The 21,428-nt window shown below is 32.6% G+C and overlaps 2 protein-coding genes across 2 annotated transcripts; one reads left to right on the top strand and one right to left on the bottom strand.

Annotated features, from left to right (window-relative positions):
* Window positions 1-2,194: 2,194 nt before the first annotated feature.
* On the bottom strand, window positions 2,195-11,583 carry LOC143078417 (uncharacterized). The gene is made up of 7 exons (XM_076253289.1): window positions 11,532-11,583; window positions 11,327-11,395; window positions 9,707-9,859; window positions 9,326-9,415; window positions 8,783-8,942; window positions 2,696-2,719; window positions 2,195-2,336 (listed from the first exon to the last, which is right to left on the bottom strand). Exons 2-7 carry the CDS (start codon window positions 11,378-11,380, stop codon window positions 2,266-2,268), a joined length of 552 nt encoding a protein of 183 aa, XP_076109404.1. The 5' UTR covers window positions 11,381-11,395; window positions 11,532-11,583; the 3' UTR covers window positions 2,195-2,265.
* Window positions 11,584-14,000: 2,417 nt separating this feature from the next.
* LOC143078416 (uncharacterized) lies at window positions 14,001-18,478 on the top strand. Its single transcript, XM_076253288.1, has 7 exons — window positions 14,001-14,076; window positions 14,207-14,268; window positions 15,333-15,485; window positions 16,922-17,011; window positions 17,425-17,584; window positions 17,990-18,013; window positions 18,356-18,478. Exons 2-7 carry the CDS (start codon window positions 14,215-14,217, stop codon window positions 18,427-18,429), a joined length of 555 nt encoding a protein of 184 aa, XP_076109403.1. The 5' UTR covers window positions 14,001-14,076; window positions 14,207-14,214; the 3' UTR covers window positions 18,430-18,478.
* Window positions 18,479-21,428: the final 2,950 nt, after the last annotated feature.

Below are 21,428 nucleotides of genomic sequence, written 5' to 3'. Positions count from 1 at the left end.
TGTAAGGTCCAGGGACAAATGTTTGAAACTAATTGAAGTCACGAACATAGAACTTTATGTGGGGGTGGGGGGGGGGGGGGTATGTTTTCTCTTCTCTTATAAAAAGATATTCTGATCCTCAATTTGATGAAAAGTTTTTTTTATTCTGGTAAAGTAGATGACAAAAAAAATGAATTCTGAATTCAGATTTTTCCCATACCTTATCGTGTTATAAATATTTAAAAAAAATTAATGTGATTGGTAGCGTCGTGTTACCTTGATAAGATTGATCGCGCTTTGTGCGAAAACAATTTTCCGACTGAGACAAAAAAACATTGCCCCCTTGAAGTTCAAATGGTTGCTCCCTAATTACTACCCCAAGGAGGCGGAGCTAGACTATGCATTAACAACTTTTGAGATGGAAGTTAATGCACTGGTTTAAGCTCCTCCCATTCTTTGCTTTTCAAACGAGAAGATCTCTACGGCGGGATTCGAGAGTGAAATAACTAAAAAATCATTCAGTTAATGCACTCTGCTAAAAATAACCGAGTTAACTCACCAGAAGATCAAAGGAAAATTTACCATTCATGTTACAAAAGCAAGTTAAGTATTCACGAATGTTAAATGAACCAATCTTTAGTTTATAGCATTTTATTTCATTTTTAAGAAATTGTATTACAATAAGATTGACGACAAAGGTAAAGGGATTTATCAAATTCGCACGATAATTCTAGTATCGCGCAGGAATTCAAAATGGCAATCATTTCTCTTGTACAAAAGCACTTTATTAATTTCATGCTTCCTCATCGATTTTCTGGACTTATATATCCACATGCGGAGCAGGATCTTCTTATTCATCCAGAGCTCCTGATATCAGCCCCAGTTTATGGTGGGGTTCGTGTTGCTTAGTCTTTATTTTTTTGTGTTGTGTCTTCTGTACTATTATTAGCTCACCTGGCCCAAAGGGCCAAGTGAGCTTTTCCCATCACTTGGCGTCCGATGTCCGGCGTCCGTCGTCGTCGTCGTCCGTCGTCGTCAACTTTTACAAAAATCTTCTCCTCTGAAACTACTGGGCCAAATTTAATCAAACTTGACCAAAATCATCATTGGGGTATCTAGTTTAAAAAATGTGTGGCGTGACCCCGCCAACCAACCAAGAGGGCCGCCATGGCTAAAAATAGAACATAGGGGTAAGATGCAGTTTTTGACTTATAACTCAAAACCAAAGCATTTAGAGCAAATCTGACAGGGTAAAAGTGTTGATCGGGTCAAGATCTATCTGCCCTGAAATTTTCAGATGATTCGGACAACCTGTTGTTGGGTTGCTGCGCCTAAATTGGTAATTTTAAGGAAAATTTACTGTTTTTGGTTATTATCTTGAATAATATTATAGATAGAGATAAACTGTAAACAGCAATAATGTTCAGCAAAGTAAGATTTACAAATAAGTTTACATGACCGAAATGGTCAGGTGACCCCTTTAGGAGTTATTGCCCTTTATATTCAATTTTTAACCATTTTTCGTAAATCTTAGTAATCTTTTACAAAAATCTTTTTCTCTAAAACTACTGGGCCAAATTAATCCGAACTTGGCTACAATCATCATTGGGGTAGCTAGTTTAAAAAATGTGTGGCGTGACCCTGCCAACCAACCAAGATGGCTGTCATGGCTAAAAAATAGAACATAGGGGTAAAATGTAGATTTTGGCTTATAACTTTAAAACCAAAGCATTTAGAGCAAATCTGACATGGTATAATATAATCTATTAGGTCAAGATCTATCTGCCCTGAAATTTTCAGACGAATCGGACAACCTGTTGTTGGGTTGCTACCCAATTGGAAATTGTAAATTTTTAGAATATATTTTCCACTGTAATTACTGGGCCAAGTTCATTATAGATAGAGATAATTGTAGCAAGAAGAATGTCCAGTAAAGTAAGATCTCCAAACACATCATTATCACCAAAACACAATTTTGTCATGAATTTATCTGTGTCCATTGTTTAATATGCACATAGACCAAGGTGAGCGACACAGGCTCTTGAGAGCCTCTAGTCTGTCTGTTCGTCTTTTTATTTTTAACCATGGCTTTGTCATTTTTTTTTTCAATCTATGAGTTTGACTATCCCGCTTGTATCTTTCGCCCCTTTTTGTTCAGGACCGCTTTAGCTTTAAACATTTAAATTCAAGGGATATGAATAACAAAGTACAGAAGAAAATTTATGATTTTTTATTGTTTATTTTTTTTTTTTTTAACTATTCCTGAAACGTCAACGTCGTCATTTATTATTCCATTGCAGTATCGAAAGCTGAGGTATTGACTATACATCTGGAAATGACACACCACATATAGGACACTAAAAATAAAAGTGTAATCCATTAAAAAAAATATAGAACTTTCATCATTGCATAATTACATATAAGATACCGGATATGTAGTCAATAAATAAATTGACAAAGAGAGAAAAAAATAATATATTATGGATTTTATGAAATAAATACTTTTTAAGATTTTATTTTCCAAGAACTTTTACAACCAGCTAGAGTTTATGAATGTAAATAACGTTTTGAGATACTGGACGTTGAAAATACGTTCATGTCTATCCATTTGATTAAAAGATGTTGATTCAATAATTGAAATCAGTGGTTTTCATTAAATCTTCGAATACTTATTTTGGCATATGACATATCAAACTGAATTTGAAGTTTAACTTACTACTAGATCCAGCATCATCTGCATCTAAAATAAAAATAATTGTTACATGTCACAAATTACAGTTCGGCGATATTAAACATCAAAAACAAAAAAATGCGAAACAGCCATTTTGAAATATTGGGTGTACGTTTCAAAGAAAGGCCATATATGTATACCGCTGTTTATAAGTAATAAATCGATTAAGGAATATCCAGGGAAGGAACTAAAACCAATAAAAACCTATCAACTATAAGAGGAAAACAATGGAACAACAGACATACTTAACTGCAACAAAACGATCGCCAACATACATAGACATGGACTATCGATAACACCTGTCATATTCTTGACTTGATACAGGAGATTTTAAAAAAACCAAATAGTTGGTTGAAACTGGTTTTGTGGATAGTCAAACCACGGCGTATAATATATATAGCAGGGGCGTAGCTAGAAAGAAACGATGTGGAAGTAACTACCGCCGATCGTAGCGAGGCGAAAAATTTTTGGGACCCTATTATGCAGAATTTTTTTTTTCGGTTTTCGGTCATAGGACGGTTAAAAGAGGAGCTATATGTAGATAAAAATTTATGAATGTAAAACTATTAATAAATCTTCTGAATATAGTAATACATAAACAACAAATATTTGTGATACAGAATTTACTCAAAATTGTCCAAAATCTGCTCTTCGGGTCTGGGCAGAAACAAACTTCTCTATTACTTTGTCAACATTCACACTGAAATGCCGATGAACATGCAGTAATCATGGTAATGCTATGTAACTTTCGTTGTTCATTGTTGATCGTACATTTGTACATTTGATCTCAGGGCCATCATGGCATGGTAGCACTCGCGAGATGTTATAAACCAGCGTACGTGTTCAGCATCGAGCGACCTCCCAATTGAATTCGTCAAAATTACATGCTAGGTCAGTTTCGTATGTTTCAGACAATATTGAGATTTGTTCGTTTGTGATATTTCCTACAACACGATGAAACCGTGAGATACAGCACAAAGAAGCGATTTTCTGATAACTTGACGCGACTCCACTCTCCAGTTGCCATATCATATGGTCTATGAACGCAAAAAATAATGAGACTTTCCAATACTGTTTTGGCGTGGTTGCAGGGTGATTGGCTCGGCATATTTTCAACGATATCGAAGGGATCTGATAATTCTAATGCCGATTGGTACATCTCATTCCAAACTGATAAACTGTACACTGTAAAATGTGCTCCAAAACTACATATCTTAGAATAGACTGAGTATTACAAATTCAAAAGTAAAAATCTTGTAAAAGATACAAGTAACCTTCCGATTTTGTCATTATCTCCAAAAAAAAAAATTATTTTGAAACCAAATGTCGTTATCTAATGATATTTCATCAATTAAAAAAAGTGACAACATAGGTGTTTCCTTTAACATTCAATTTATAATTTTTTATTTTGCCATTTCTTTTTTTGCATGCCGAATCAATGTGCACGCAACTTCGGAGCTACGATCTTTTTCTGAATGAACAGCTTCATCAACACTTGTAACTAGGTTGTCAAACTAATATCCGGGATAGACGGAAAAGACACCAACAGTCTCCGATTCCGATTGACAAACTCATCTCTCTCTCTTCTGCTTTTTTTTTCTTTCTTTTTTTTTCTTTTTTTTTTTTTTTTTTTTTGTGAAAACGACGTGGATGCACGTGCTGTCGTGCCTCCGGGTAGCTACGCCCCTGTATAGCAACAATTCTTATAGGATTTGCATATTAGGGAAATACGTTGATATGATTGGTCTAAAGAACTTCCGGTAGTTGATCTGATCTGATCTTGACGTTGGTTATTTTTCGATAGACGACGTTGACCGAATTTCTTTTCGTAACCAATGTAAACAAGATGACGGCGATAATAACATCGACGTTACAAAATTTATTTTCACTGCACGTTAATCGTTAAAAAGAGAATACTCGAAAACATTCGTTTGAATGATAATTAGAGTTTTTTCAGTTTACTTTTTATCAGATAGCGAGGCTTGTTTAGGGGGGGGGGGGGGTATCAATATCCCATATCCCATTAAGTTTTTATCTTAATATCCCGTATCCCTATAATGTTTACCCCTAAGGGACGACATCAAAAGTTCAATGAAGGATAAAAAACTTAATTCACATAGTTTTTCCACTGACCCCCACACCCCCCCCCCCTCTTAACTTAATTTGGGAAAAATTGATTGACCAATAGGGATATATGTAAAATCGATTTTAGATTAACAAAACTTGCAGCAGTGTTGACCCCCCCACCCACCCCCCCCTCTTAACTTAATTTGGGAAAAATTGATTGACCAATAGGGATATATGTAAAATCGATTTTAGATTAACAAAACTTGCAGCAGTGTTGACCCCCCCACCCCCAAACTATTTGATTTAAGTTTTTTATCCTACATCGATCTTTTGATGTCGTCCCTAATATCCCAATAATTATTTTTTACAAATATCCCATATCCCTAAAATTATTTTGAAATATCCCAAAAAATCATTATAAATTCATTCCCAAGCCCATTTTTTCCCTCATCATCACAACGTCAACAATTTTGACTCTGGGTGAACAAACTGTGTTAAAGGAAATTTAGTGCATACTTCTAGTGTTAAATAAGAATATACAATGTATGTGTCCAAAAGAAGAAGTGTTCCATCTTAGAGCCTTGTATAACAATCTCTTTTATGTGATGTTAAACGATAAATTTAGTGTAAGGGGTCTAATTTCAGACTTTTTTTTTAATTGTTCAAACCGTGATGCATATGACTGTAAAATATAATTTTGATAGCATTCTTCTTTCATTGATAAGAAACTTCTTCCTACACGTTAACCTATGTTGGAAAGAACAGAAGGACGCAACCCTGTCTCTTGTCCAAGATTGCTCAGACATCCAACGGCTGTTTTGCCAGACAAGCTGAGACTGTGGGACGTCAGAGCACATCCATATCAAAAAGTGGATATTTAGCATGCAAGTTCAATAACTCAAAATTTAACACAAGAAAGCTTTCTGCTAATGTACCTACATTACACTTAACTGTTGCAATATTTTTACAGCAGGCAAAATTTGCACAGCCCTTGTTTTGCAAAGAAATAACACAACATTTGACTCTGTGATCTTGAACTTTATGAATTACATAGATCCCAATATTTTTGTTACTTTTTTTTAATTTCCTTCCTCACAACACCAGTAATAGAAAGAAAATATATTAATTTACATTGACTATTTAGTAATTATTCGTTATTAACATAGTTTATACAGCGAAATATCTACTTTTATATATGGGACGTGCTCTGACGTCCCTCGGCTCAGCTTGTCTGGCAAAACAGCCGTTGCACATCAGAACAATCTGTAAAACGTGGAGACCTCTGAAGATCCTCGCCACGCCACGTAAAAAATAAGAGGTAAAACACTATAAAATATCCTGTAATCATATAAAGCATCAAAACAAATGAAAACATTGACAACAATAAGGCTTAACTCATCAGATGGATACATCTAACAAAAATCTATGATTATTTCAAGAAAATTATCAATGCATATGAGCATATAATATAAAAATAGATGTGGTATGATTGCCAATGAGACAACTCTTCACAAGAGACCACGTGACACAGAAATTAACAACTATAGGTCACCGTACGATCTTCAACAATGAGCAAAGCCCATACCTCATAGTTAGCTATAAAAAAGACCTGAAATGACAAATGTAGAACAATTCAAACGAAAAAACTAACGGCCTAATTTATGTATAAAAAAAAATGAACAAAAACAAATATGTAACACAGCAACAAACGACAACCACTGAATTAAAGACTCCTGACTTTGGACAGGGACATACATACAGAATGTGGCGAGGTTAAACATGTTAGCGGGATCCTAGCCCTCCCCTTAACCTGGGACAGTGGTGCAACATAAGAACGAACTATACAAATCAGTTGAAAGAGGCTTAACTCATCAGATGGATACAAATAGAAATACATCTAACAAAAACAGAGAGTGGATGTGACCGAGTACTTGTTCATCCCATCAACAAAAAGACACTAAGTACAGATCTGAGAGTACTTGCAGTTACTGACAGCTAGTTCAAAGCCAATTACAACTAATAAAAAGTAATGCATCTGAGACTAAATTATCAATCATTACACATCCAACATCCAATGGCACGGTAAACAACATCTCCGTAAAAATGAGGATGTGCTATCCCGTTTGAAATAAATTTTTTTACAGGTAGAACCAAACTTCAAAACCAAATCTAGAATTTAGTAAAGATTTTAAGTGATTTATGGTAACTAAATCCCTGACTTAATATTATTTACCAGTAATACATAGATTTCGTTCATTAAAATCCAAAACGTTACAACAGACACGGGCATAGCGGAGGTGTTGTGATATACAAACACTGTAAGATAGTGCCAAAGGAACATCATCATCCAAAAAGGGAAAATTAACGATAAGGATCGAAGTATGGAAAGCAAAACAAATACTTTTAAAATTATCAGTACACATGAACATATAAATATCGAAAATAGATCAATACTTTTCGCTTGAGTTTGGATGACTTTTAAATAAAACGATCATTAACTCAATTAAAATCAACAAAGCACTAAAATGACCTTTAATATTAAACTTTTTGGGGCAATTTTATCAAGTGAGATGTAAATATTTCTGTACTTAACTTTTAAATTCAACTTATTTTTTTTTCATGTTAAAAATTCAATATCCTTATAAATGCATTAATATCCCATATCCCATTTACTTTTAGGACAACTATCCCGTATCCCTAAAATTAAAATGGCAAATATCCCGTATCCCAATATACCCATTACAAGCCTCGATAGCAAATTTCATTGAACACATATTTTTGCGTTTACCAACAAATATATTCATGCACCAGGTCTAATCAATGACATAAATATGCAATTTACGTGTGATAGAGGTAACGAGTGTATATTTCCCATCTCAATTTTTAAAGAATAATAAGGATTAAACCGAGGGACTGTTATTATATGTCTGTGAGTGACTTGGTGCAGTTTATACACCAATACATTCCTTTAAAAGGGCGTTTAATTCTATAATGTTACCAAATACCGCTAAAATGACAACACTAAGTCATAGGAATACGATATAAAAAAACAAGAACTTTCAGCACAGAAAATAGAAATGAATGACATAATAGTGCATTACAACATGTAAACCGCAGAACATCAACGGACACCTCCCATGTATTGACGACAGCATACCAGGACACCACAGACGAAGTGTAAACTGCACATCATACAATGGACCAACGCCCAAAAAGGTGACGTATTTTTAAGTGACATTTATATTATTATAGATTGACAGATTGGTTTTATTGACATGTACAATACTATCAATTGGGATTGAGTTTGAAATAGTATTATTTTATGTAACTTTTACACGACGGGTGCCACGTGTGGGGCAGCATCTGCTTACCCTTCCGGAGCACCTGAGATCACCACAGGATTTAGTGGGGTTCGTATTGCTTAGTCTATAGTTTTCTATGTTTTGTCTTCTGTACAATGTTTTAGCTGTTTGTCTTTTTATTTTTAGCCATGGCGATGTCATTTTATTTTCAATCTATGAGTTTGACCGTCCCTCTTGTATCTTTCGTCCCTCTTATACTATGCCAAAAATAATATAATGGAATTGTGTTTGTATTGGTGTTACTATTAGTATTTTCTAACAATGTCGGGTTTTCCTGTAAGCCAGAACTGTGTATAAACAAAATAATGCCGTGAATAAAGTTGCTATAAACTTTTCTCGTTGTCAGTTTTATGACCGTGAATGCTACGCATTTATTTTCTCAGCAGTGTAACCAGATAAATAATGCAACAGAACTGGCAATGAGCTTTGAAATTAAAGTATTTGTGTAAACATATCGTTTGAAGAATGATAAAACATTAGGGGAAATTCGCCTAATTGCGGACAGCGGCAATATGCGGACGGAATTTCCCCTATCTAAATGAAGTAAAAATTATCTAACAAGAGCGTTTATAAATAAACTATCAAAATTGACCAGCATGGTTTATAACTGTGGTATCACCAATGTAAAGTTCATAGAACTTACCTCTCCTCTGTTTGTTGGCTTTGGTGATGTCAGCATATAGTGATGTGTAATCTTTACAAAACGTCGCTACCTTTGGTCCAGCTAACGTTTTAACGTCGTCATACGTCAATGTTCTAGGTACTAAATTAAGGACGTGATCATGAACCTCAGTGGTTATACCCTGTGTTATAATTATAATTATAATTATAACATATGAGAACGTAAACCACAGAATAAAATACATGCATTGATTTTGTACAATTCGTTGAGGTAACTGTCTAAAAGTTTTGTGAATATTGTGAAGAATCATATATTATCATTTTTTTCAAAACTTCTTGATGAATCTAACAAAATGATGATCACTATTATATTTTGATTATAGCCATCTGTCAATTGTTTTAGATTAGTATCAGTGTTCGTTATATTTGTGCGTCGTATTTTAAAACACTTTGCAGTTTCCCTCTAATTTTTATGATTATATATATATATATGATTCTTCAAATACATAAGATTAAAAAGAATTAAAATAACACATCCGACGTTGAATTTCAAATAAAAACTTACGACTCTGTATTGCTTGTCAGTTCCCATTGGTACTGGAGATTTTGTTATAACACATGTCTGTTTATTAATGTCTTTAAGTGCACCATAACCCTGTGAAAGACGAGCAGAATCGTTAAATGAATTTTGTTACTAAATGCTGTCTTTTGTTAACACAATTTAACAAATCATTAAGTTGTCAGAGTTAGGGATTTTGTATTTATTTTCTAAAGCAGTAAAAAGTAATAAGAAATAACATTCCATTGACAATTCACTGTTTAAGAAAGTAATGCATTCTGAGTAATGCTATATATTTGAAAAAGCAAAGTCTTTATCATAAGGTTTGATATGGAAATACTTTTCATTAAATAACTGTTCCTTTATTTTTTCTATACATATGCATACTGTATTATAATCGTGGAAATTAACTGTTTGGATGCCATTCTTGTATTTAGAAACATCCCCAACAATAGCCAGTACAGTTTTGGCACTAGAGTCATGTATCACATCCATAGCTACTGTGCATCCTTGATGATCAATTTCTACTAAGTGGTTAACCTGTGCAAAAATTAAAAATACTTTAATCACTGGAAACAAAATCTGCTAATTGATTAAATAACTGTAAGAACTTTTAACACTGTACATTAGGTTGTGGCATTTCAAAACTAGATATGAGAAAATGTGGTATAAGTGACAATGAGACGATTCTCCATCCAAGACACAACTTCTTAACGTGAACCATTATAGGACGGTTGTTTATTTGTCAGACCGGTTGAAACATCTTATCTAACAGAGGAGCGAAAAATGCCAAAGGGACATTCAAACTAATAGTTCGAAAATAAACTGACAACAGTATGGCTAAAAATGAGTAAGACAAACAAACAAATAATAATAGTACACACGACACACCATAGAAAACTAAAGAATAAACAACACGAACCCCACCAAAAAACTAGGGGTGATCTCAGGTGCATATATGTTCTTGTTTAGGTAGCACTCTACAGTAAGAAAATAAAATTAAAAAATGAGCCACAAAATGTTTTATCATCTCCTATTCCTAGATTTCTAATACATTAACTTAACTGTTTGTGCTGTCCAAGTGCATATGTATAATCAGTATCTTCCATAGATTTGATTTTTAAAAGTTAAAATGGTGAAAAATAATTCCTTTTATGTGTATCCATGGCAACATTCTGCATTTATTTACCATAAAGTATAGCAGAAAGGGTGGGGGGGGGGGGGGGGGTGAACATGTCACATACCCCCCAACATTTGAATCAAACTAGAATTTCAATGCCTTTGAGTGATACCTTTTTAGAAACTGTTGACACTAATCTTCCTAATGATCAAATAAAAAATGGGTGTCTTTCGCCTAATTTTTTCGTAAAATCCAATTACAAAGTTCGTCCGAAAAAAAGTTGAAAAAAAACATTACAATAATTGCCGGACCAATGTATGGTATGGACATGCAAATACGGACTGTCATACAGAAAACAGCCTATATTACATACATTACATGACCTCGATGTTCATATAAACCAAATACAAAGGCTATTTTAATACTCAGCTATCCAAAAATGAATTTTATTGCACACTAGCTATCATATTTGAAAAATCCACAGGGACCAAAATGCGAAACTACACACCTTACTGTGGAGTGCTACCTTAAAATGTTTTAGAAATATATATTTAGAGCATTTAAAAAAAAAAAAAAAATCCGAAAAGTGTTTTCTACTGTTACCTAGTTCAAAACTATTGTTGCTGTTATTAAGTTCAAACGTATTGTCGCTATTATCTAATTCCAAAGCATTGCCGCTATTATTTAGTTCCAAAGTATTGCCACTGTTTTTTTTTTTTTTTTTTTTTTATCTCAAAAGTATTGCCGCTTTTATTTAATAGTTTAAAAGTATTGTCGCTGTTATTGAGTTCAAAAGTATTGCCGCTGTTATGTCAAAGACACTACTGAAGTTTGAAAAGACAACGAATAAAATTAATGTTAAAAAATACGGTAAACTATTTACTCACTTCAGGGCTTGCTCCCACACTTACAAGCAACAATGTGACTAATCCAATTATCATGGTCTTGGTTTTGAGCTTAAAAAAGATAATTTCAAAAACATTTATATAACAGCATAAACGACACCAGAATAATTGTTTATTCAGTGTTATGGCGTTTCCATTGTGAAGATATATACATGTCAAAATGAATGATACTAATGTTTGTACTTACATTTAAATTATCAGCGCTGAATGATTATAATCTTTGGAATGAACATTGCATGCATTTAAATTTATATTAACATAACATAATACGTCATATAAAAGTGAGTAATTGCAACATTGGACACAATTCCGTGAACTTTCGTCGTGGCAGTTCTTTTCGGCGTCAGGTGTTACAGTATTATATGAAACTCAATACTGGAATTGTTTAATTTTAGAAATCAGTTGTTTTAGTGAGAATTGATAAATTATTTCACATTTGCCTAAATCGATTTTAATCAGTTTTTTTTTTGTTAAATCTTCAGAGATATTTGATGGAATGAGGAAACTTTTTCACCGCTTATGATTATAAACCAGATATGTACTAAAAGGGTCATGGCTAGGGTGGATCAACGTTCCAAAGTATAGGAATGAGACATAATTGTCAAAAATAGTGAACGTGGAAAAGAGCGTAACAAGGCAATATAGAACATCTCTGAACTTCTGTTTCTATAGGGGAAATGCTATGCTCTCAGAACGTAAAATAACCCTTTCAGCAACTCTCTGATGATTCCAAAGGAGACCTCTTGCATGCCATATAAATGTCGCTTTCCAGCATAATATCTTTTTTTTTTTGCATAATCAATATATATAAGTTTTTTATTTGTTATCGTGCTAAATATGCTCGATATAATTGCCGATGGACGTTAAGCGATCAATAATCTATAATGCATGTTCTCTTAATGAGGGTTCTTTCAAATATAACTTCAGTGTTCCTGTTGTTCCTTTGTTTTCCTCTTATAGTAAATGTGTTTCCCTCGGTTTTGGTTTGTAACCATGATTTTTTTTTCTAAATCTGTCTTTGACTTTAAACAGCGGTATACTACTGTTGCTGTTATCTACACAAATGAAATACAGATTCAAAAGTAAAAACCCAGTCGTTCTAAAGAAAATCTATACTTCAAAGGAAAGCTATGGAAACACTTTTAATAGACGTATGCATAAACACCTCAGTAATTTACTTATTCTATTTATATTTGATGGTTGTTTTTTGTTATCATATCTTTGGTAGGTAGATATGTAATATACCTCTGCCTTAATTCAAACTATGTACATTTTTAACTTTATAGATTTTCAGCTTTAAGCTTATACATGAATTTATTTTGCTACGATTGGGTTGTGTTATTCAGACAATCAAATCTAATTCCATATTGTATTCCAAGAAAATTTCTTTGAAGGTTACAACTTTTTATAAATAAACCCTGACCAGCTGTTATTGATCGTTTTATACCATTAGTGTTACAATTTGATATCAGATATGTCCAACAAATGTGACAAAAATCCAATACATTTAATCATACCAAACATAGTTCTAGGTAACACCAGCAACACATGCAACATAGACAGTTTTAATTCGAGCGCCATTAAAGAATCTAGAATCTAGAACCGATGCTAAAGATAAAATATGCTTTATTGAATAGATTTCGAATATATCGCTCTTACTCTTACTCATTGTCAAAGGGTATCTTAATACATAAAAGTCGTTGCATTTTTATATGAATATCGACTTGGAATCACTACTGATGGGATGTTAGTCTTTTAGGGTATCATCAAATCAGTCATCAGTGCTAAGCCACTGACGGGGATTTTTATATATAAAAAAAACCCCACTTTTGTAAATTGCCCGTTGCAAAATAAAGGATTAATTTAGAAAATAAGTATGAATTCCCTTAAGCCATACATATTTAGTCACACGCGTAAAACACATTCTATTTAATACAACCTTATACAGAACATGATTGATTGATCGTTGCTTGTTTTACGTCTTAACACAATTGATAGATTCTGAAAGGTATATCGACTGGTATGAATATTGGGAAATCTGGACTGCCACTGCAGGAAGAGGGTTTGTGGGAAAGGGCAGATACTTTTTTGCGCAACAGATCACGTACGAAGTCTCCAGATGGTTGTGACAAGTGTTACCAGCAAATAGCTTGGCATTCAACCTACACGATGCACGATATTTACCGTTTTTCCGAATAGACCTGTCTGCGTTTAAGTTCTGAACAGCCACAAGGACGGCCAAAGTTCAAGAAAATTTATATTTCTCAACCTTTGTAATACAGGTATTACAAGAACATATATGGTATAAAGTAAAATCACAAAAATACTGAACCCAGGGAAATTGTTTTTTGTTTCAACAAATATGCATACTTTGAGGTTTCATTAAACACAAGACCTAAAACGTGACAAATGAACAAATAAATATAATTTCTTTCCATTACCATTGAATCAGCAATTTAAGATACAGATGTCAATTTGTACTAAAATGTGAATAACAGAAAGTGTAATTTAATTTTTCAAGTTCCCTTTAAAATGAACAGTTCCTGGTATTGCGTCTATATTATAAAGCAACATCTGATGTTGAAATTGAATACTGCCACGACGAAAAATTGGAAAGGTTATCAATGTTGCAATTACTCACTTTAATATGACGTATTTAATTTTGGTAATTTTCCTATAAATTCAAATAGCAGTTCTAAAGATTATAATCATTTAGTATTGAGCTTTTAACTGTAAGTACAGCATACGAATGATTTATTTTGACATTCACACTAGTATTACGGAAAGACCAGCACCATAAACAAAATATCATTTTGACGACGTTTATGCTGTAATATATGTTTTTGTTTTTATCTCTTTTAGACAAAACCATGATACTTGGATTAGTTGTATTATTGCTTGTTAGTGTTGGAGCTGTCCCAGAAGTGAGTAAATAGTTTTCCGTATTTGAAACAATCATAGATTATTACATGCCCTTTTCCATATTTGCCCTGGTATTTTCACGAGACTCACATATCAATCGGAGGCTTTAGACGAGGGCCGATATTGGTCGAGAGAGGATACTAGGGTAAATATAGTCTATTTATCACATATTAAAGCTCTATAGAAAAGAGAAAAACGTTCAATTATAACTACTAGTATTTAATTAACCACAACAGGTAAAATCTAAAATGATTGATCACATTTCTTATATATTTATTTTCAGTTACTGATACAATTTATTGTAACATTTCCCCTAATTTTTGAATATAGTAATACACAAAAGCAAGAATTTGACATCATTTGGGACTAACTCATAATAGTAGGTTGGACATTGCTACTAGTGGCTATTGTAGCAGAATTCTCATAATTATCAGTATAAACATCGTCATTGTTCGCCACGACATTTGGAACCGTGGCACAATAACCATTAACCACCCTTTTGCCGTCAGCGATATCCGTAGGACAATTTCGCGGTTAATACATATGCAAAACCCAAAAAAAATCAACGGAAAAATACTAATTGGTCTCTTCAACAGCAATTACTATTTCTCTAGAAAAAAAACCCATTTAGAAATTAAGATTGCTCAAAAAGTTATTATCTTGTAAAATATTCAAAATATTTCATTACAAAAGTTTTTTGATAAAATGTGCATAAATTTAAATGCTTTTCTTTATTTTTTCCCTTGAATGTTTTATTCTAGTTGCATAAAAAAAGTTATTGTTATGAACAAAACATTTTAGTTCTTATATTACAAATTAAAATTCAAATTAGATTTTTGATATTTTGATATTTTGAGGAATTATTATTGACTTACGCCAATTTCCAAACAAAATTAGGTACAATTTACAAAATAACAAACCAATTTATGTTGTTCTTTCATGTGGCTACATTTGAAACATGTTTTCAAAATTCACACATATATGACATCATTTGTCAATTGGTTACTAACTTATTTCACGGAATATCAGCGTTTTTAAACGAAATATTTATCTATTATTATCCCAGGTCAACCATTTAATAGAAATTGATCACCAAGGACACACAGTGGCTATGGATGTGATACATGACTCTGAGGACAAAACTGTCCTGGCTATAGTTGGGGATGTATCTAAATACAAGAATGGCATCCAAACAGTTAATTTCCACGATTATAAGACCGTAAGTATGGCTAAAGAGATTTACTGAAACAGTCTTTATTAAAAAATTATAGCCCCCAAAAAAGATAGTGACGATAATTATTTTATTCGTTGGAATTGAGAAAAAGCAGCATTCAATAGTCCATTTGCCAATTACCGATTTGATTCTGTTATTACACACTTTTAAACAAATTACTTCCCTTTGTCAATCGTAGATTGGTTCCATACCGGACAAAATTGGCTTTCGCCAACGCAAAGCATGATGAATTGAATGTGATGTATCGGCGGTTTAACTAATTTTTCATGAAAAATAACTTCTGATGTCAAAAGTATTTAACTAAACAACAAATTAATGTTATTCAAAGATTAGAAAACCTTATAGATTACTCACATTACGCACAGGTAAATTTGCTCTTTCTGCTAGCTCTCCATTGTAAATAAAAAATAATGTCCCTCATAAAGGGAGACAACAAAAATAGGGATCTATAATTACAGGGTCAATTACGGGAATTGGCAAATAGCCTATTATATATATAGATTAACCAATTCTTATGGTTGTTGTTGTTGTTGTTGTTTTTGTTATTATTATTGGTTTGGTAGGCGGCTAACTTATGTAGTCATTGCGACTAAAACAAGACATGTGTTGGTAAAATGCTACTAATGCAAGGAGGTCTCCCACGATTTATGTAGCAGATAAAATATCCTTTAGTATGGATTAATATTTTGTAGTTGTTCCTTTACTATAATGGTTGTGTATATTGTTCCGAAAAAAAAACCCAATACACATACTAGTATTAAGTGATTCCTTCTTCCCTTAGGAGAGAAAAAAACCCCACTTCTGTCATTAAATGAGAAATCACTCCTACCTTAATCGCCTATTCAAATTTCTATTCTTTGTGATAAAAAACAAATGTACTAATCAAAAGCTTCAAAATAGAATAAAAGAATTGAAGTCTGATGGACTTTGATTCCCTTGCTATCTTCAGTATAGGGAAAACCGTACTATTTATTCTGCCATAGGCGACAATATTAACATTTTCTGAATTTACCACTTTTTATGACAAAAACCTGGATAAAACAGTTATATGTGGTGTTAGTACTTTATTATTCCGTTTTAAAAATGAAAGCCAAATAGTATCATGACCAACTTTCAACGGAGCTGGTTTATGTTATTCATGCCCACCGTCATTTTGCACCAAATTGATCAGATTTTGGAAGTCTTTTCGAATAATTCTCTAGAAAATATTTCAATAGGTTTCAAAATTTATATGGTAAATATACACACTGCAGTTATTCATAGATAAATAAAAAAATATATTTTACGCTTACATCCAATCACAGCCCTACTAATTTGACTTCCTTCACCTGCCTTGGGTACACAAAAGGCCAACCTAGTGCTGGGAAAATGTATTAGTACGGTTTTCCCTATATAATTACAATACTAGTGGTCATTTACAGGGTTATGGCGCACTTAAAGATATTAACAAACAGACTTGTGTTATAACGAAATCTCCAGTACCAATGGGAACAGACAAGCAATACAGAGTCGTAAGTTTTTATTTGTATTGCAACCTCGGAGTTTTTATATGTTGTTATCAATCTTATTGATTTGAATTGATTTAAACATATGCATACAAATTAGATGAAATTAGAAAAAAAGGTAAATGATTTACTAAAATATAGGAAATTAGAAAAACAAGATAAATGATTTACCAGATGAAATGTACAAATAAAACAAAAAACGATGATAATCTTTACGGTTGTTATGCGGCAAAGATTTTTCGTAGATTCATAAAGACAGTTGAGCATATTTAAAGAGATAATACTATATGAGTATTACAATGATATCCAAAATAATACACGTAAGCCTTAAAGTATTTACTTTATATCAATATGTTCATGACATGCTTTGATTTTTATAGAAATTAACTTAAAACTCATTTATAAACATAATAACACAGGGTATTACCACTGAGGTTCATGATCACATCCTAAGTTTAGTACCCAGGAAATTGACGTATGACGACGTTAAAACATTAGCTGGACCAAAAGTAGCAGCATTTTGTAAAGATTACACATCACTATACGCTGATATCACCCCTGGAAATAAACAGCGACGAGGTACTTTTATGTTATCTATTTCTCAAACGCGTAGTTTTTTTTAATTCGTTTTAATATTAGATATGTATTAACTTTTTATAATTTTTCTTCACCATGATAATTGCTTCGTTTGCAACCGAAATCGCTTTAATACAAACATTTAGCTTTCAATCACTTTTTCGTTTCTGTTGCATTAATTATCTGGTTAAAATGCTGAGAAAATATATGCGTCGCAATAAAATCAATATGAATGCAAACTAAAAAAAACTTCCACAACTACAAATTTTACATAACTTTAAGTTAAAAGAAAGAACATACTTTATTGACAAGTGTACAGAACAATAAAAGGACTACATCTGCCGTTTTATCTTTTTTCTCATAGTTAATTTACTTGGACGTAAATAATAAAAAAACATCTTATTTTAGATGCAGATGATGCTGGATCTAGTAGTAAGTTTAATTTACATAAAATAGAACATAGCAAACTACTGTTACATTTTGTGTATTATTTTATAAAACTATATAGACATTACCAACATTTAACATGTTTAACTTCCTCCTTCTCTAAAAGTCATTTAATGAACTCGGATACAATCAGTAAAGAACAAGTGCACGTGTTTCGAATTATGCACAGTATATATACTGTTTCTGTATTCAGTTTTAAATATATCCTTTTTATTTTATTTTTTTCTTCATGTTTAATATATTGACTACATGTGATATTTTCAAATATATTTATTTGATAATGTGATAACAAAATACAATTTTTTTATGACTTGTAATCTTTTTCAGTGTCCTACATGTGGTGTGTAATTTCAACTTGTTTTGTCAATACCGCAGCCTTAGATTCTGCTTTAGGAAAATAACCAAGGATGTGTTAGGTTTAATTTTAGATAAACGAAATAAGAATCAAAACTGTGTTACTGTCTTCTTTTAAACACGGTCTCTATAAAGTCAAATGCTACTATATTGAATAAGAAATATTATTGCAATTTTGACTTCCATACACAGTGTTTGTTTAGTCGTATCGATTGAATATAACCTTACACGTTCGAGGCCAATCATCGGATAATAGTACGATTTCCTTTAAGATGACTGAATATACAGGCTAACTGATGGCATTAATCCTTAACCCAGAACATGAGAAATGTGGTTATAGCTACAAGGAATGATTCTGTTTTAAATGACTTAAAAACATAAGTAAGACACTCCAAAAAGAAAAAGAACACAAAAAAATAAATTAACCAAAACGGTGCAAATTAAATGCTGAAGTCCGCCTTCGGGTGCGGATATTTTCTGTTGAGTTGGAGACCTTTTGCAGGTGTAATACCACCATTGATTTTCCCCTATTAGTCTTTGTTAAATTTGCAATTTTCAAAAAAATCTGTAGAATTTATCTTTGTTTCAAATAAAGAAATACTTGGCATGATTAAAGTTTTATCCTGTCCAGTACTATAGAAAAAAATTCACATAACATTTCATTGCATAAAAGAAAATAACCATCACTGGAAGTTAACCAATCAAATTTCTCCCCTTATTTTATCTGTGTACAAGGTTTAGTCACCATGTTACCTCAAAATATTCTCTAGAAATCCCAAATAAAAACATAATGGTACTTTGAAATACCCAAGACATATGTTTATGACACAGAAATATTTTACTGCAATAAAATGTAGGATTAATTACATACAACTGTCAAATTCAAGCTAATATTTGTTATCGACCTATTTTCGTATACAACCGGATGTGACGTACCATGATTTGGTGGTATTACACCTACAGGCCTTTGGCTGTTTTCTGCTCTTTTGTCTAGTTGTTGTCTCGTAGACATATTTCCCGTTTAAATCTCAATTGTATGACACAGTGATAAATGTGTGGTCCATAGACGAATTCTAGAAGGAAATCACACTCATTAAGCCATTGCATTTTTTTATATAACGATTTACTATGGATTAGTTCTTTCTGTAGGTACTAATTTTTTGAATATTCCGTCAAAAATAATATTATTGTGGATACTTACTATATTGATTTTTCGAAAATTTGGCATAGTAAACAAATGAAAGGAGTACATTGTGGAAAAATCCAAGTCCAAAATTAACATACATTGACGAGACGTAAACAGATATTTAACTTGACACTTACTACTAGTACTTAAAACAGATTTGTTATTCATTTTTCAAATATTTCATCAAGGATGCTTGCGGCTCACCGTCTGGAAGAGTAAACAAATAAAATATTAAGAACCCCCCTTTTCTTCAATATAAATACAATTAAATTTGAATTTCAATATGTTTCACACCAAACAAATAAAAACTATGTTGTGAAAAGTATAAAAGATACAGGCTTACCTGTTTTCAAACAAACAAATAAAAAACACACTACAGGTAAAGTTTGTTTCCAAAAGTACAATTTTTGAGAAAATAGTTGCATTCAATTGCCTATTACCTGTCGGTGTCGTTGTCATTTGTAGTTGTAAGCAGCCTATTGGTAAATTGTTGAAGATTATAACAGTTAACCGATAGACAATATTGTTGCGAATTGACCTTTTAAAGGATGTAATATGGTTGTGTTTGGAAAAGATCAAATATTCCAGGAACAATCTTCCATTCAATTGTGGTTAAAAATACCATTCATGAAAAGTATATGACACATGTAAGTAGCAGGTGTAAACTAGAACAAATTGATATGCTTTAACATTTCTAAAAAGTATCCAATATCACATTCGCTTAAAAGATGAAAACCCAATACAAATAGAAAACGAAAAAAACCCAGATATTTTTTATTTGATTATTAGCTCACCTGGCCCGAAGGGCCAAGTGAGCTTTTCTCATCACTTGGCGTCCGTCGTCCGTCGTCGTCGTCGTCGTTAATTTTTTTTACATTTTGAACTTCTTCTAGAGAACCACTGAATGGAATGAAACCAAACATGGCATGAATGTTCCTTATGAGGTGCTGACCAAGTGTTGTTACTTTGTAGCCGATCTGTCTTCCAAAATGGCCGCCAGCGGGGGACTTAGATAACATAGGAACCTATGGGAAATGCATACAAATGACTTCTTTTAGATAACCACTGAATGGAATGAAACCAAACATGGCATGAATGTTCCCTATGAAGTGCTGACCAAGTGTTGTTACTTTGTGCCCGATCCATCATCCAAGATGGCAGCCAGAAGGGGGGTTAGTTTAACATAGGACCCTATGGGAAATGCATACAAATGACTTCTTTTAGAGAACCACTGAATTGAATGAAACCAAACATGTTTGTTTCTTGCCTCTTTAGGTGCTGGCCAAGTGTTGTTACTTTGTAGCCAAATTTTATCTTTTTCTATATAATTTCAAAAATCCTTGAAAAGTCAGGTGAGCGATACAGGCTCTTGAGAGCCTCTAGTTTTTTTTTAAAATTAAAACTGGAGTTCAAACCACTATATAATATTGTTCACAATCAACGGGTCTGGAAATGATTTTCAAAAATGTGCTAAGGTGTAGTTTTAACGAAATTATCTAATTTAACGTGACATTTGTTTGCGATCACGTTTCATATCCCAATATTTGTATGCGTTTATATGGTTACGTAGCATTCTATAAATTGAAGGTCGCCTCTTCCGTGCTCGATAGGCAACAGCTGACATTTACATCATTTTGTATTAAAAAAAATGGTTAAATTCAAGGAATTTATTTTACATAACGATGCTGTATTTGTTTAAAAATAAAAATTACAAGCATCATATGAAACAGGAAAATTAAAGAGATTGCTTGTAATAAATATATCGAAAAATGAAATATATGACAAACAGGTCGCCTTTTCAGTGTTCATATTTATGATATGCTTATCTCGTTTTAAAAAACTTTGAGTTCGAGCATAATT

Source organism: Mytilus galloprovincialis, chromosome 6 (genome assembly GCF_965363235.1).
Source record: "Mytilus galloprovincialis chromosome 6, xbMytGall1.hap1.1, whole genome shotgun sequence".
In the NCBI taxonomy this organism is placed as follows: Eukaryota; Metazoa; Mollusca; class Bivalvia; order Mytilida; family Mytilidae; genus Mytilus; species Mytilus galloprovincialis.
The sequence above is the reverse complement of the archived record's forward strand: the minus strand, read 5'-3'. Positions and strand labels throughout refer to the sequence as shown.

Bases quoted from the DNA above. Each gene is read 5' to 3' on its own strand.
- LOC143078417 (XM_076253289.1), bottom strand. From the start codon at position 11,380: ATGATAATTGGATTAGTCACATTGTTGCTTGTAAGTGTGGGAGCAAGC. The intron at 9,860-11,326 runs GTGAGTAAATAG...ATTTTTGCACAG, and splicing joins GTGTGGGAGCAAGCCCTGAA to GTTAACCACTTAGTAGAAAT. The intron at 2,337-2,695 runs GTAAGTTAAACT...TTTTATTTTTAG, and splicing joins AGATGATGCTGGATCTAGTA to TGTCCTATATGTGGTGTGTC.
- LOC143078416 (XM_076253288.1), top strand. From the start codon at position 14,215: ATGATACTTGGATTAGTTGTATTATTGCTTGTTAGTGTTGGAGCTGTC. The intron at 14,269-15,332 runs GTGAGTAAATAG...TTATTATCCCAG, and splicing joins GTGTTGGAGCTGTCCCAGAA to GTCAACCATTTAATAGAAAT. The intron at 18,014-18,355 runs GTAAGTTTAATT...AATCTTTTTCAG, and splicing joins AGATGATGCTGGATCTAGTA to TGTCCTACATGTGGTGTGTA.